The 16,376-nt window shown below is 29.2% G+C and overlaps 1 protein-coding gene across 1 annotated transcript; it reads right to left on the bottom strand.

Annotated features, from left to right (window-relative positions):
* Window positions 1-1,590: 1,590 nt before the first annotated feature.
* LOC108846701 (uncharacterized) lies at window positions 1,591-2,671 on the bottom strand. The gene has a single exon (XM_018619903.2). The coding sequence runs from the start codon at window positions 2,487-2,489 to the stop codon at window positions 1,866-1,868; it is 624 nt and encodes a 207-aa protein (XP_018475405.1). The 5' UTR covers window positions 2,490-2,671; the 3' UTR covers window positions 1,591-1,865.
* Window positions 2,672-16,376: the final 13,705 nt, after the last annotated feature.

Here is a 16,376-nt window from a genome sequence, read left to right as displayed (position 1 = left end):
CAAAGGTAAAATTTAGAATCCACACATAATCTTGTGTATGTCTCTCTCTTTTCACTCGACTTATGTTTTTGTACATACAGTATATATAAGATCAACATCTAATCATAACATGAATAAGATATAATATTTTTGTTCCAAAATTTCACTCATCAGAAATCAACCATATATAATATAAATAATAACAAAAAGTTATTTTTGGAACTCTTAACTAATGCAACGAAATTACAACCGCATAGTATTCTCAACATGATTTGTGACAATCCAGAACTGGATAAAACCACCGGTCTTTGTATTTTTCATTTCAACTCTTCTACGACTTTTCCGTTTAATATCATAATAACAAATTGCTAACAGGAATTCAGCATCATCATATGTTCTATGGACTATAACTATTTCACCACCAGGATTCGTGACACTCGAAAACCAGATATCACTTGGCAAATCTTTAAGCATGGAATATAGTGTATGACAGCGGTTGCTATGTACAGCAGTCTCTCTCTCTTTTTCTCTGGAAACCCTATGCAATGTCCTGACCGCCTACGGTTAATGGGTTACCCACGTCCGATCTCGGTCCATGTGTCCTATCCCATCCGATGGTCGGTCTATTAATTTTTTCAAAGACTCAAAATTATTGTTTACTGACTTTGCAATCACCACATGACGTTTTTCCGTGTTTTGGTCTCACTCACACGTTATCGCAAATCACTTTCCGATAGGTCATCCATCTTTTCGTTATTCCAGCCCAAGAACGTTTAACTCTAGAGTTCTAAGAGAATGTGTTACGGAAAAAATAAGTCAACTTTGGTGACATAGGTAGCCAAATTAATTCTCTTAAACCTTTCTACATATCACAATTCGGGATGTAACAATTAACCCCTTCTCAAAAAACACAATAACCTCGTTGCGCACCACGACATGTCTCAAGACGCTTCTCGGATCAGAACCGAAATGGCTAACTAGCTCTGATACCACTTGTAACGCCCGACCATCCACGACTAATGGGCCACCCACGTCCGCTCTCTCAGCTCGTGGACCCTATCCCATCCAACGGTGGGTCCGTTAATTTTTCCAAAGGCTCGAAATCATTATTTACTGACCGTGCAATCACCACATGACATTTCCCCTTGTTTTGACCTCACTCAGACGGTATCACAAATCTCTGATAGGTCACCCATCATTTCACTACTCCAGTTCAAACACGTTTAACTCTGAAATTCTAAACGGATGTGTGACGGAAAAAGTAAGCATTTCTACATATCACAACTCGGAATGTTACACCCTAATTAACATGTACAATCTATATATATATAATACATCTTTAAAATGGTTTTTTAAATTTTCTTTGTTTCAACTTATGCATTAATAAAATAAAAATATGATAATTTCCTTTTTCTATTTTTTTCACCATTCCTATTTTTCTACGCAATTGCAATAAATATAGTGAGCTTTTTAAATTACAGAAAAATGTTAATTGTTTGTTGGAAAAAGAAGAAAATGTTAATTGTTTGAGCATTTTATCTAGATGAAAAATTTCAAGAAAATTCACTTTTGTTGCATATTTTATAGCTTCAAAACATCCCCATTACAGTGAGACAAGTAATCCATAGTATCCTGCAACTCTAGTTAACTGTAAAGACATGAAAACCATTAACTCCTTTGTGAATAAATCTGAATTATAAACTAGTGATATGAAAGAAACCCAAGCATTGGCACAGAGTTCTCTTGTACAAAGCAGTCAATATTTTTAATTGTGGTTATCTTTTCCTAGGCCTCATTCTCCTTTATCTCTTAATTGTGGTTATTTTGCCCACCAAATCGTTCTTATCAGCTTCCTCTTCGTCCTCAACTTTGACCTTCTTCTTTACTCAATCTTCTCTTCTCCTATTATCTGTACTCAAAGAACACAGCAAGCTCTTCTCTTTAGTAACATCATCACTCTGATAACGCTTCATCTCCATTCCTCTTTCTTCTCCACCAAGCAGCTTCTCGTCGTTGGTACCAACCACGTCTGCATCATTTTCTTCAAACAAAACTCCATCAGAACTATCTTCTTGACCCCCCATGTGATCATCCCAACAAGGAAACTCTCTCCACTGCAACCTAAACTTCTTAGGCACGTAACCAGTACATTTCCACAGCTGACGAGAGAAAACCGAGGAGAAACCTTCCAACAGAGCCGAATCCCCACCTGGTACTCCATGAACATGAACCCTTTCTTCAATCGGGATCTCTGTACACGCCCTGAAACTCTGACTCATCGGAAAGGTACAGCCTTGATGATTCAATAAACTCAACTTATTGGTTTTGATCTTGCACTTGTGACAAGCAAAGAGATCATCATCTCCTTTAACGTAACGTGAGCACCACGTGTGAACCCAAACACCACATTCATCGCAGTTCACCATCTCTTTACCATCGTCGAATCTCACACCGCAAACGCAGTCCACGGTCCAAGACCCATCGACCCATTCCTCGTGCGGTGGTTTCATAATCAAAAATCTCCGATCCAAAGGTCGAAACCGCGTTCTCTATTCGTAGCTCCGATCCGCCGCTCAGCGACGGGATCAATGTTCGAGATTCCCGGTTGAAAACCAATGTATGAATGAGATTCTCGATTTCGATTTCTGAACGGAGCGTCGCGGAGAAGAAAGGTACCAGGATTCTTGGAGGAAGATAGTTTTGTAGATGCATAATGGAAACTTTTTTTATCCATTATTTATTTATGGGCTTCGTAAAGTAATGGGCCAAGCCTTTTTAGCTATGAAGTTAGAATGTAGTCTGAATTTCATTAAGCCAAGCTTTTTTAGCTATGAAGTTACAATGTAGTCTGAATTTTATTAACTTAAAATATATAATCTAAATACAATGTTGTAATTCACTATGAAAAGATAAAAGACAATCTGGTAGTCCTTTTGAGCTAACAGATGTGCTGTTTTGTTGCTGTATGTTTTAACAAAACATGAATCGTGTTGGAGATGGATAACATATCTCGGTTAAGCCTCATCAAATAAATTGGACTCAGCCTGATTGACTATAATCGATTGGGATTAGCTAAGTAAGAGCATGTTTATTGCAGGGTTCTTAGGATGAAGTTCTTATATTACGTTAAAACCCTCTCAGTAAGAATCCTTCAATAAACATGGGAGATAAAAGAAAAGACAAAGACGCCAGGTTATAAGGAAAATGCCAAATGACAAGAGAAATAAATTTGAAAACACACAACTTGGCATCAACTAGGGTTTATACTTTAACTTGTTTTGCCCGATTTAATTCAATCTTATAAAGTCTTCGTCTTTTTCTTGTACACGGGTTCTTTAATCTTTAATAAGACGTCTTTCAAATAACTTATAATCGAATTTGACTGTACCTTCTGTACTTGTCAAATTCCGATTAAACAAGTATGAGTGTGTAGTTTGTTCCATATACCAATAGTTCTAAAGGATTTTTGACTTTTTTGAAGATGGATTGAGACTTAAGATAAACCAGCATTCCACGTGTTGTGTATTGCCATAACGAGAACTTTCGCCTATGCTTTCTCTCATTGTATTGAACGTGGGAAACCAAGTCCTGAGAAAAATCAGCCACTGCGAGACAGCTGCTGCGATGTGGACAGCCCTCAACTTGCTGTACACGGAGACGTCCTTGCCAAATCGCATCTACCTGCAACACAAGTTCTACACATTTAAGATGAACGATTCTAAAAGCATAGACGCAAACGTAGATGATTTCCTAAAGCTAGTAACAGACCTAAACAACCTAAAGGTGGAGGTTGATGAAGAGGTTCAAGCGATACTACTACTAAATTCAATGCCTCAACGTTATGACCAGCTCAAGGAGACCCTCAAGTATGGACGAGACACTCTCAAGATCAACGAAGTTACCGGAGCTGCACGATCTAAGGAAAGAGAGTTAATGGAGAGTGGAAAACTCTCAAAGTCTCAAGATGAGGGCTTATACGTTGAGGATAGAGGAAGGTCATCTGATCGGGCTAACAAAGGAGGGAACCGGAACTGGAAAGGTAGATCGAAGAGTAGACACGGACGATCTAAATCAAGACCTAAATATGACAAGAACAACAAGGGTTGCTTCGTATGCGGGAAGGAGGGACATTGGAAAAGGGAATGCCCGGAGAGGAAAACGCATAAAGCTGCTAACGTAGCTGCAGAGCCTAAGCAGCCACTTGTACTAACAGTTAGTACACACGACAGCAACTCGGAATGGGTCATGGACTCAGGTTGTTCTTTCCATATCACACCAAACAAAGATGTGTTGTTTGACCTAGAAGAATTCGAAGGAGGGAGAGTTCTAATGGCTAACAACACCCACTGTGATGTAAAAGGTATTGGTAAGATCAGGATCGTGAGACCCGACGGAACCGTAGTGGTTCTTAAGGATGTGAGATACATGCCGACTATGAGCCGGAACTTGATATCTTATGGGATGCTCGAACGATCAGGATGCCATTATGAAGGAAAAGACTTTATGATCAGGTCCTATATAAGGACGAGAGAGCCTCATAGTTATTGATATGGTTGAGAGCAATAGAGAGAGATATAAAGCAAGAGTTCGAGTCTTTTGTATTTAGATCTAAGCTTTCTATTGTAAAAGACAAGATTGGTTTCATATTCAAATAAAGAGAATACGTTTTGGTTACGTTCTTATTCTAAGTTCTTAAAGCACAAGCAAAGGTTAAATCCTTACACTTTCAAATTTGATCTCGTTTTGTCTGCATAACTTGAACTTCCCATGCACATTTTCGTTAAATTATGATTATCTCTAACAATCAAACCACACAAACCACCAATAACATTTTTTTGGAATTTTGATCAAAAGCAACTTTTATTTTGTTGGAAAACTATCTCATAGTATTTTGAAATAGGAAGTAGACAACTAATGTTTGATACAAATTTCTCACATTATGAAAGAGATTTCTTTGTTCAAAAGCTTTGTATTCGGAGACTCTCTTAGAATTGTTTTAGAAATCTTTCTTAATTGTGTTTTTCTTTTCTTTGTTTTTTTTTGTGTTTGATGATTACAAAGTTACACACACTCCTATTTATACCAATGAAAGGTAATTACAAGCTAATTTTAGAATACTCAATCATCCTTATCCACAAGATTATCTATAAATTTCTTCTTGGGCTTTTGGATTAAACTTTTTTTTATGCATTGATATTGTTGGACTAATGAGGGATTCTCCAACAGATCTCTCCTTTCACTACTTAGCCCAAAACTTTCACCATGTCGGTGCCTCGACAACAGCCATTAAACTTCTTGATCGGTAATACCTTGATTATAAAGTAAGACCAGTTTTCTTTTGTGTGTACCTTGTTGAAATGTACTTCTCTTCAAGAACTTCTCGGATCCAATGATATCGTATATTGATTCTTTAAGTGAGGGTGGAAGGTTGGATTCTTTTCAACATGAATAGTACTCTAGTTGTTACATATACGTAACATATTATACTTGTCTTGCTAAACTCATAGGTCTAACAAGAAGTTTGCATAACATCTCCCTGTATGCTTCAGTTGCTGCGATGTACTATGCTTCAGTTGGGTAAACACACTTTTGTATCTTTGATTGCTATGAAAAAGCTCCCCATGCAAAGGTAATCACAAATCATGAAGTTGATTTCCTTGAATTTTTATCATCAGCCCAATATGCATTGGTGTAAGCATTCAACTCAAGTTTCCTATTGACAATACATAGACACATCTTCATTGTGCTTCGTAGATAATGTAGGATCCATTTAACTGTTTTCCAATTCTTTCATGAATTGGTTAGAAAGCGACTCACAACTCCAACTATATATGTAATGTCGGGTATGGTGCACATCATTGTATTCATGAGATGTGGAGAGAATGAAATTCACGCAGAATTAGGCTTGTCACAGTTTATGAATCTGCTTTCATTGCCATGGTCGATCGTTAGGTGAGAGATCTCTTGTTTTCTGTCCCCTCGACATCGTTCGGTGAGATCTTGCTTTATATCCGACATATGCTACCTTCCCATCACTCCTTTAGCTTTTTTATACTTTTGATTACCGTTCATCGTAGTATTGTTTCTTATGGCGCGTTTGTTTTTTACTGCTATGTAATAAGTGATTTCTCCACAACATTGCATTGCACAAAAAGGCTAGTACAAATTTTAATAATTGCATCAAAAAATATATCTCAAATTCTCAAGTTTTTTAATTATTTACTACCTAGTAAACAAACTGGGAAATTTCGGTGATGGTCACAAATAGCTTTTCAAAGACAGAAAACAGAAGAAGAAGAAGAAGAAAAAAAATGAATCGGTATACTTCGGTAGTTGGTAGGGAAACCAAAAGTGTCAAATACGATTCGATTTCCGGAAAATAGTACTACAAGACAAGAGTTTGGTAGCTTTGAGTAGATAGAGTAATGATTAGGCATTTCAATTATCAAAACTAAAAACTAAAGTAATACTCTGAAAGCACTATTCAACTTCCTCTTCATATATAACCACCGAGCATATTTAACGTTTTCATTGGTTTGGATAAACCATTTACAAAGTCAATAAGATGTATAACATAAACTCTATTTTTTTTTAATAACATAAACTTTGAGATAACTTGAACTGAAAATTATTAGCACGCGGTATTCGGATTCTTTATTCACAAACAATTTATCTAACTGAACGAGCTTTTTTTTTAACTGATAAACGAGCTATGTTTTAGATAGTTTTATAATTTTGTTGGCATAATAAAAAATATTAGAACTAAAAGAGATAAACTGATTAGTTTATAACTTTGTACTAGTATTTTAGCGTATTTCTCTCTTTTTTTTTTTTGAAACTCTGCGTATTTCTCTCTATCTATCTAATTTTGCAACGAATCAATATATTCTTGAGAAATTGCCAAAAATACCATTTTCATAGTACCACTTTTCATGTTTACACTAACCACTTTTACCACTACTTTTAATGAAGGGTTTAGATTTGAAGGTTTAGGATTTAGGGTTAAGATTTGATGTGTTTAGGGTTTAAGGTATATAGTTTAGGGTTTAGAGTTGAGGATTTAGGGTTTAGAGTTGAGGATTTAGGGTTTATAGTTTAGACTTTAGGGTTTAGGGTTTAGGATATTGAATTTAGGGTATATAGTTTAGGGTTTAGGGTATAGAGTTGAAGATTTTGGGTTTAGGGTTTAGAATTAGAGGTTTATGATTTAGAATTTGGGATTAGAATTTTGAAAAGCATATAAAAACAAAGATATAAGAGTTTTTACCATTTTAATAAATAAGGTATTTTTGAAAATATGTCTTTAGTGGTGGTAAAGATGAATAATGGTACCTTGAAAGTGGTATTTTTGAAAATTCCCCTATATTCTTACGAAATGACCCATAATTTGGAAAAATAGACTTCGATTATGGAATGTAACTAGGATGACATTCTAATTAGCCAATTAACCAGTGTTCGTTCATGCCATCGCTATCTATTCTTGTAGTTCCAAATAAAAAAATGCAAATGAGCTTTAACAGCTCTTTAGAGCTGTATGGAATCGCTAAAAGCTGATGATAGACTGGTGGGGAATTGGTTTTGCCTTCACGATAATTTCTATTATTTACTTCACTCTAACAAAGATGAATAATTAATTAGTATTGTATTTATCAAAATTCAGAAACGGGATTTTTTTTTTTGAAACGGGATAATTCCGAAACATGTAATGTCATTGTCGTGGCTTGTTCTTTGTCTCCAAGTAAAGTTGTAGTTCATTTCATGTTTATCTATTAGGACACTTTCATTGTTTTCTTCGTGGTCCTTGAATTTCAGAAAGTAACTAGTTACGTACAAAAAGTCTACGTACTAATACAAAATAGATGCGGAATAGTAAAATAATTAGCAAATCTAACAAAGAAGTTTTATTCAACGAAATGAACAAAGCGTTTTTTTTGAGAAAGAAATGAACAAAGAGTTGCAATAAAATGTCGACTGTTAAATAAAAATATACAATCGGTTAACCTAAAATTCGATGGTGAATTAGTAAAATTCTAAATTAAACTGATTAAACCTATCTTCTCCTTTTTTTTATTAAACCTATATCTTAAGTTTGAAACTTAAAAAACCTGATAACATAAAACCGTGAAATTACTAGTTGGAAAAAAGGTATAAGAATATATGCAAGTAAGTAAACCTTTTTCAGTAAAAAATAAATAATTTTTTGAAAAGAATAATGAAACTATAAAAATTAATTTAGATCAAAACATATATCAACGACTTTTATGATCATCTATATTATTATGTCGATGTCCATTGACTATTTTGTAAGAAAAGAATATTGTACACAAACAACATATCTTGTTAGGATTAGAAGTAGGTCGTATGGAATCGTAGAGCTGTAATTTAAAAAAAAAAAATCAAAGAAGTGTTACGGGTGTGAAGCATAATATATATACACATATATTACAAAAATAATAATAATAATTTTATAAAACTTATAACTAAAAATATGATTTAGATTATGTTGTAAAATGCTAACAAATTAAGGTTATAAAAATTATTATTCAATTAATCAAATTAATGACTCTTAATATATCACAAATAATTGATACAATAAATTTAAATATATACAAGATCTCTTGTGTGCACAAATATAACTTATACTATTAAGGGCACTATTAATTCTTATATTTTTATATTTTTTATTCTCTCTATTTTAGTACTACTAATTTTATAGTTTTTTATAGAAAAATACAGTTATGTATTTCTTTTCCTAATGATATTTTGTTTAAAAATGGAAGAGAGATTTAAAAACAAAAACGTAAACTTCCAACTAACATATTTTAATAGAGATTATTTTAAAAGTGTCTTGGAAGCATGATTTGAAAGTAAAAATGTATGCTTTCAATGTATTGTTAAAAATATTACCTTAAAAACGTTTTGGAACCACGATTTCAAAAGCTCCAATAAAATTTTTAATTTTCTACTTCGATTTTGAAGCTAGAAACAGACATCCAACAAAGTTTCTGTCCTACATAACAACTAGGTGATTTTCCCGTGCTCATGCACGGATATAAATATTTATAAAGTAGATATAATATAATAATTGATTGCTATTTACTTTTAGTTTTAAATTAACATATATTAATAATACTGTATTATGTTAATTAGATATATTATATCTAGTCGGTTTTGTTGTTTTATAGTCGATTTAGTTATGATTTCAGTATATTGGATTACATATATTTTTCTGAATTCAACTATAATATTTTTATTCTAAAAATATTTAAATTTTGATTAATTTTCTTATTAATATTTAGGCTGGTTATTGTCTTAAATATGTAATTATATTTTAGGAAGATTATGTATAACTTAAGATATATTGTGCTTGGAATGAAACAAAAAATAAACTAAAGTGTTTGAATCAAAAATATGTAAATAAATATAACGATAATATTCTGAAGTCTCATGCATATATATATAAATTTTACAAAAAAACTAAATTGTTACAGTTGGTTAATATTTTATTTTCATTTGTTAATGTGTTTTGAGTCATCCTCTAATTTATATTTATAAAATAAATTATTATTATTATAAAATTATATTTTCTTATTATAGTTAAATCTATGATTTTAGACATAAGTTGGATTAGTCGAGTAATTCTTGTTGTGAGTATGTTAACTTACATATATTCTTTCAAATTCAAGCTGAAGTATAATTTTTTATTATATTAAGTAAAGTCAAATTAATTTATTTATCATTTAACTGTGAATGTATTTTCATAATATATACCAAATTAAATATTGATTTTTAAAAATATATTAGAAAAGGATGATATATAGAAAGTTACTTCTCATACTTTTTTGGAAGCTCGTGAACTCATATCAATATTTATAATAACAAAAATATTTTTATAAATTCTAACTAATTTCATGTCTTCTGATTATGGTTATATTAAAAAGTTACACAAACATAAAAACATTGAATTTAAAAGAAAATTTAATATTAAGAAAACATACAATTTTAATAATCATAAAATATAATATATTTATCTTGTTAAAGTATATAGTGTGATTTAAAAATATTTTATAAGTATTAGATCAAAAGATGTTTATTGTTAACATTTATTTCTCGTTATATCTCTTAAAAATAAGCAGGAAAAAATTGCGATTGTATCTGAGAAATTATATTATATAAGTAAAATATAACTTATAGATATTTTTGTTGTAACTGAAAGATATTATAGTAACCAAAATATACCAAATACGAATAGCACTTCAATAATACTAATTATATAAGTAAAATATAATTTATAGATATTTTTGTTGTAATTGAAAGATATTATAGTAACCAAAATATAAGAAATACAATAGCATTTCAACAATACTAATTATAAATGATTTTAGTCAATATATCAGTTTATGTTACTTAATTATTTTATGTAATCATCTAAAAATAGATAGATATACAAAAATTATTTCTGTTACTTTGAAAAATATAAAGAAAGTATTTTATTAGTGTATTTTATGTTATTTTAAAAATATTTTTAATGCACTATTACTATTTTTCGAACTTTCCTTTTTAATGAAATCATATTATTTATACATATATTTTCGTTTTTAAATTCACTTTATAGCCTTTATAAATATTTCTTTTTTATTATATATGTTATTTGGAAAAATTTACAAAGGAATTTAAATAAAAAATCAATTATAGTATTTAAATATTATATTTTTGATTCATTAAGGATATCAATGTAATCAACCACCGTGAGAATTAACGTGAGCACGACACATAGGAAACTGACTTCTCAAATAATATTATAGAGATTAGCTATACATCCAGTCTTTGCCACATGCTGTTTACTATATCTGGCCATAAATAACATTAATTCCAACTTCTAACTATTGATTTAATTTATTTATATCAAATCATATCATAATTTGTTTTTTTTATGAAATTTATAATTTATTGATCTATCAAAAATGAATGTAATTTACAAGACTATATGAAAACCTCTGAATGCTTTATGAATAAGATCCAATCAAATTACATTATCTGATGAAGCCAGTGCCGCAATAAGGCAGCCAGTATGTAATCATGCTTATGAATTCGAGTTTAGGATTTAGTATTCAAGTTTTGGAAGTGCGTTTGATTTAGGTTTGGTTTAGGGTTGGAGGTGGGTTGAATGTGGATTTGCGACACAAATGTATTAATTCAATAATATACATTCCATTTTATATAGTATAGAATAATAATATTTATGGTCTATATTTAGATTTAAGAGTTATGCTAGGTTCATAGTTATTTGATAATTTGATTGACTTGTACTGTACTAATAAATTATGTTTTAATTCATTTGTGTCTTAGTTTGTACACAGTGTTCCAATTCATCAATTTTGTATAATATATGTTTATCAACACTAACATAATTACCATACTATTTTATACTATCATAAATTGCATACTATGTAAATAACTATGTGGTAAATAAATGTTTCACGTGGACACCTTTACGTAATGGAATTATAAATAATTTTATGATACTCCTGTCCATAGTTATAGTTGACTAGTTATAGTTGACGACATCCATACATTTCTTCTTTCACCAAATACCTGTCAAAAGAAAGGGTATAACCGATTCAATCATGCACAAAATGTTATTAAGTTAATAATGTCAAAATCAATACTATAGACCTAACTTGTGTTCCAAATTTGGCTATATGGCAAATTCTCTCTTAAAACTATTGGCTGCAATTTTTGGCTATTTTATTTCAGTTATTTGAGATTAATCACCTTATAGTAAATTATTGGTTTTTATCTATTTTATACTACAGTTTCCATTTTATACTCTATAAATATAAATTATTTCATTTTACTTAATTTCACACAAAATATAGTTTACTATGATTTTATATTAAGTTCAATAATTGTTTCCTTATACATTTTTCTGTAATGAAATGGATTCATATACATTTACTCTTTTTTTTCTTCTAAAAATACTATTTCCAAATTAGAACCCAAAACTAGGCAGTGATTACAATATAGGATAAAGTACCCAAAATTTTGACGAAACTATGAAAATAAGACAATATGAATTTGAAAATCATAAACTTCTTAACACTAAAATTGTATTAGTTTTTTTAGCTACCACCAACTTCACAATGTATCAAATTTTGGATTTCCACCAAAAAATTATGTTCTCAGTTGTTTTAAACTTTCATCTCTATTGCAATTTTTTTTATGTTTATGAGTTGAATCTATTATTTTGGTGCTTACTAGTATACTAGGATAAGACATGCGCCTTGTGCGGGATGAAATTGTTATTTTTATTATGTTTTGAAGAATGAAATAATAGTTCGGTTTTATTTGGATTAGAGGTGTTCAATCCGAATATCGGATTGGTGTCGGTTCGGTTTGTTTTTTTCTGTATTTCGGTTGTAAAGTATAACTAATATTCTAAATCTATATTGGCTTCAGTTCGATTTGGTTTATATACCGTCGGTTTGCATTTTATTCGGTTTTATACCAGATAAACTGTCGGTTTTTGGTTTATTCAATTTTATACCAAATAAACTTAAACTATATTTATCTTTTATATTATTTTGTCAATTTAATTTTGTATGATTAACAATCAAATTTATTAAAATACTACTCTAATTTTCAAATATTTTTTCTATTATATTTAACTATAAGAAATAATTGTTAAATAAATTAGTTATTATAGATTCATAAGATGAAAAGAAAAAAGATTAACAATATACTAAACCGTAATAGTGATATAAATAGTTTATAAAGATTTTGATATTAGGTTAAGATCATTTATATCCCCTATTAACTACTATGAATTGCATTTATTATAAGTTTCCTTGATTTCCAAATAAATATTATCAATTCTTGCCTTGGTGACAAAGTTCTTGCATTTTAAATAGTGATTTTCCTTAATTACATATTATCGATTTGTGTATCAAGAAAAATATATTTGATATTTAATCATAAGAGTTTTAAGTTAATAATCTTTAATTATTTCTTTTAATAAGGAAAATATAACAAACGAAAGAGTAAGGCAATCTTTCAACTCGATATTGTTCATTAATTTATCTTATACTGACCATATTTTTGTTTCGATTTCGTTCTGTTCAATTAAAAAATAATTTCCACATCAAACCAACATCAATACACAAACCGGGCCACCTTCTTCTGTCTTCGAAAAAAATATACAGGAATTTATCCCTTATATATTTTAGCTTTCGATGGTTTTTTGGTATATAATTAAGTCTAAACATATGCAATAAACAATATTGCCACAACGTCACAACTTTTATTTTAAAAAAATGGATTATCCAAACCTAAACCAAACCGATCCTACAAAGATTCGAACTGAATCTGCAAAGATCCAAACCAAAATAAACCTAACCGAACCAAACATAACCTAACCAAACCAAATGAAACCCGAATGTTCATCTCTAATCAAATATAAAAAATGATTATTGAAAAATATAACATATTAAATTTAATTTACATGATTGCTTTGTTGCTAATATTATGTGATCTGTTTGTTGTATTAAAGGAAACTAATCTAGTATGTGATTATCACCAAATTAATTTTAAAAATCAATCACATACATATCACATGTACACATGTACTTTCTAAATTTGAATCTCTATGATCGTTAAGTTTCTATATTTTTGACAGATTCATCGCCTACTATGAATGTGTAGTACCATAAGAAGAGTTTTTTAAAATTACGAATACAAAAAATAGATACTCATAAGAGTATTTACATTCCTAGTTTGTGTTAAATTGAGGAGAATACAATTAAAATCAGCAATCTTCCTACGTGATTGACAGAGGATTGGAGATCTTTTATTTATTACAACCGAATAAAAGGCATGATTAAGCTTATAAATGACATAATTAGCGTAGAAAGATTGTATAAATCACGTAGGTTGTCACGCAAGTAATTCGTGATAGAGAATTCATATTGATAATTTGATTTGATAATATCTCTTATTAAAGTCTTTCAATGGGTGGTTTGATTTGATGATATGTAGCCATTAAGATTTATAATGATTTTATTATGATTTTAAGTTACCAAAAAGAAGATAAAACATTAGATTTAGGAAATATAAAATAATACATGAGATTAGTATTTAGCAGTTTTGTAAAGATAAACCCTATTTAAAATCAAGGATACGGGTAATACGTATGACAATACATATGTTACAAAAAAGATTAAACATTTTATCTAGGAAACTGTTTTTTAAAGATAAACCAACTTTTATTTAGCAAGCAACTTGTTTGATTATAATTTATATTTGATAATATCTCTCAAATAATACATGAAATTAGTATTTTGCAAAAAAAAAAGAGTCGTCATTTTATTTAGGAATGATAAAATAATACATAAAATTGGTATTTAGCAGTTTTTTAAAGCTAAATCCTAAACAAAGTCTAGAATGCGGGTAATACGTATGATAAACCAAATTTTATTTATATTAAGGTAATGCGTATGTTACAAAAAGATAAAACATTTTATTTAGGAAACAGTTTTGTAAAAAAAACTTTTATTTAGCAAGCAACTCGTTTGATTTTTTATTTTATATTTGATAATATCTCTCAAATATCAGTTATTTGGCAATTAGTATATCGAATACTACATGTAATTTACCAATATATAAAAATATCACATGAAAAAAATATTACATGAAAAAATAATGATGCTAGATACGGACGGGTGAAACAAAATGTTAAGATAATTCGGTTCAAAATGTCTATATAATTCGTCCGTATGAAACAAAGTGTAGGATAGATACCATAGTATTTTAAATAATTATGAAACATATAATATATGATTAAAATCTCTGTGATTTTCGGATGAGTAAATCGAATGCATTTGATTAATAATCAGTAGTAGCACATGGTAAATAATAATGGGAAAATATTAATCGTAGGTATTGTATCTTAGGTTAGTCAATTAGGAAAAAGCTTAGACTATATTAGTTAAGTTATAATTTAATGACCAATGACATCTATTGTAATTAATCTAGTTAACTAAGGGTCTTTGAAAATATGTTGTGAAAGAACATGTGGTGATGACATTTAGAAAATGACACTATTGTAAATCACACATGAGCTAAAGGTTATTTATTTCTAATGCTCCTAAAATAATATATAAGGGATATAACATAAATAAAAATGTTTCACATACATATACAAACAAAAATTACATGTACTAATTTATATCATAATCATTTTATAATTTTTAAAATAACAAATTAACTTATAAATTTTAATTTTAAAATACTATTATTTAATTCTAGTTTTAATTTTAATATAATAGAGTTTAACTTTAGTATAAATGCATAATGTTAATACTAACCAATCATGTTTTAAAAAAAAACTTACAGCTAAAATCTTACAGCTACAACACAAAATCTTACAGCATTATTTCGAGGAAAAATTCCATAAAAATACCCGAACTAAATTTTGTTAAGATTTTTTAATACCCAAACTTTTTCACTATCCAGTTTAATACCCCAACTAATTATTTTACTCAATTTAATATCCAAACTTTTAAAACTGTGCCCACTTTAATACCCGAACTTTATTTATTTTAATAAAAATACTAATAAGTTTCAAATAAAAGTTTAAAATTTTTCTAAAATTTACAAATAAACTCAGAAAATTCTAAATTTTTTGGTGTTTGAGAAATAAAAATAACTAAATAGTGTAAAATATTAAATTGTGTAATAAAATTTCTAAGTTTTAAATATTGTATTTAGTTTGTTTTCTGAAATAAAAACGAAATTTATTTTTATCATTCAAATTCATTTATTTTTTGAAAAAAAAAAAATTTCCATGGTTTATCTACCTTCTTTCTAAATCTTAAAATAAAATTAGAATTTTAATATTTTTTTCTTAGATTTTTTGAGATTTTATTAAGTTTGTTTGAAACTTATTAGTATTTTTATTTAAATAAATAAAGTTTGGGTATTAAAGTGGGTACAATGTTAAAAGTTTGGGTATTAAAATGAGCAAAATAATTAGTTGAGGTATTAAACTGGGTAGTGAAAAAATTTGGGTATTAAAAAGCTTAACAAAATTTAGTTCGGGTATTTTTATGGAATTTTCCCAAAACATAAATCTATAGTTGCAACCAATCATACTCTTTACGTACCATATAAAAGATAACAATTATTTTTTGTAAGAAAAATAGAAAATAAAAAATAACCATTCACAAAAATATTGCGGACATATTAATGAGACATTCAATCTCGTTTATGTCAACAACATATGGAATATATGGCCATGTTGGTATTTATAGTAAGCTCCAAAACCATAATAAAAAATATCTATATAGTTATAGGACATGTATAATACCATTTAGCAAGAAATCTATATTATTGTTGTTTAT

This window comes from Raphanus sativus, chromosome 3 (assembly GCF_000801105.2).
Source record: "Raphanus sativus cultivar WK10039 chromosome 3, ASM80110v3, whole genome shotgun sequence".
NCBI lineage: Eukaryota > Viridiplantae > Streptophyta > Magnoliopsida > Brassicales > Brassicaceae > Raphanus > Raphanus sativus.
Note: the sequence above shows the minus strand (reverse complement) of the source record. Positions and strands in the feature narration are given on the sequence as shown.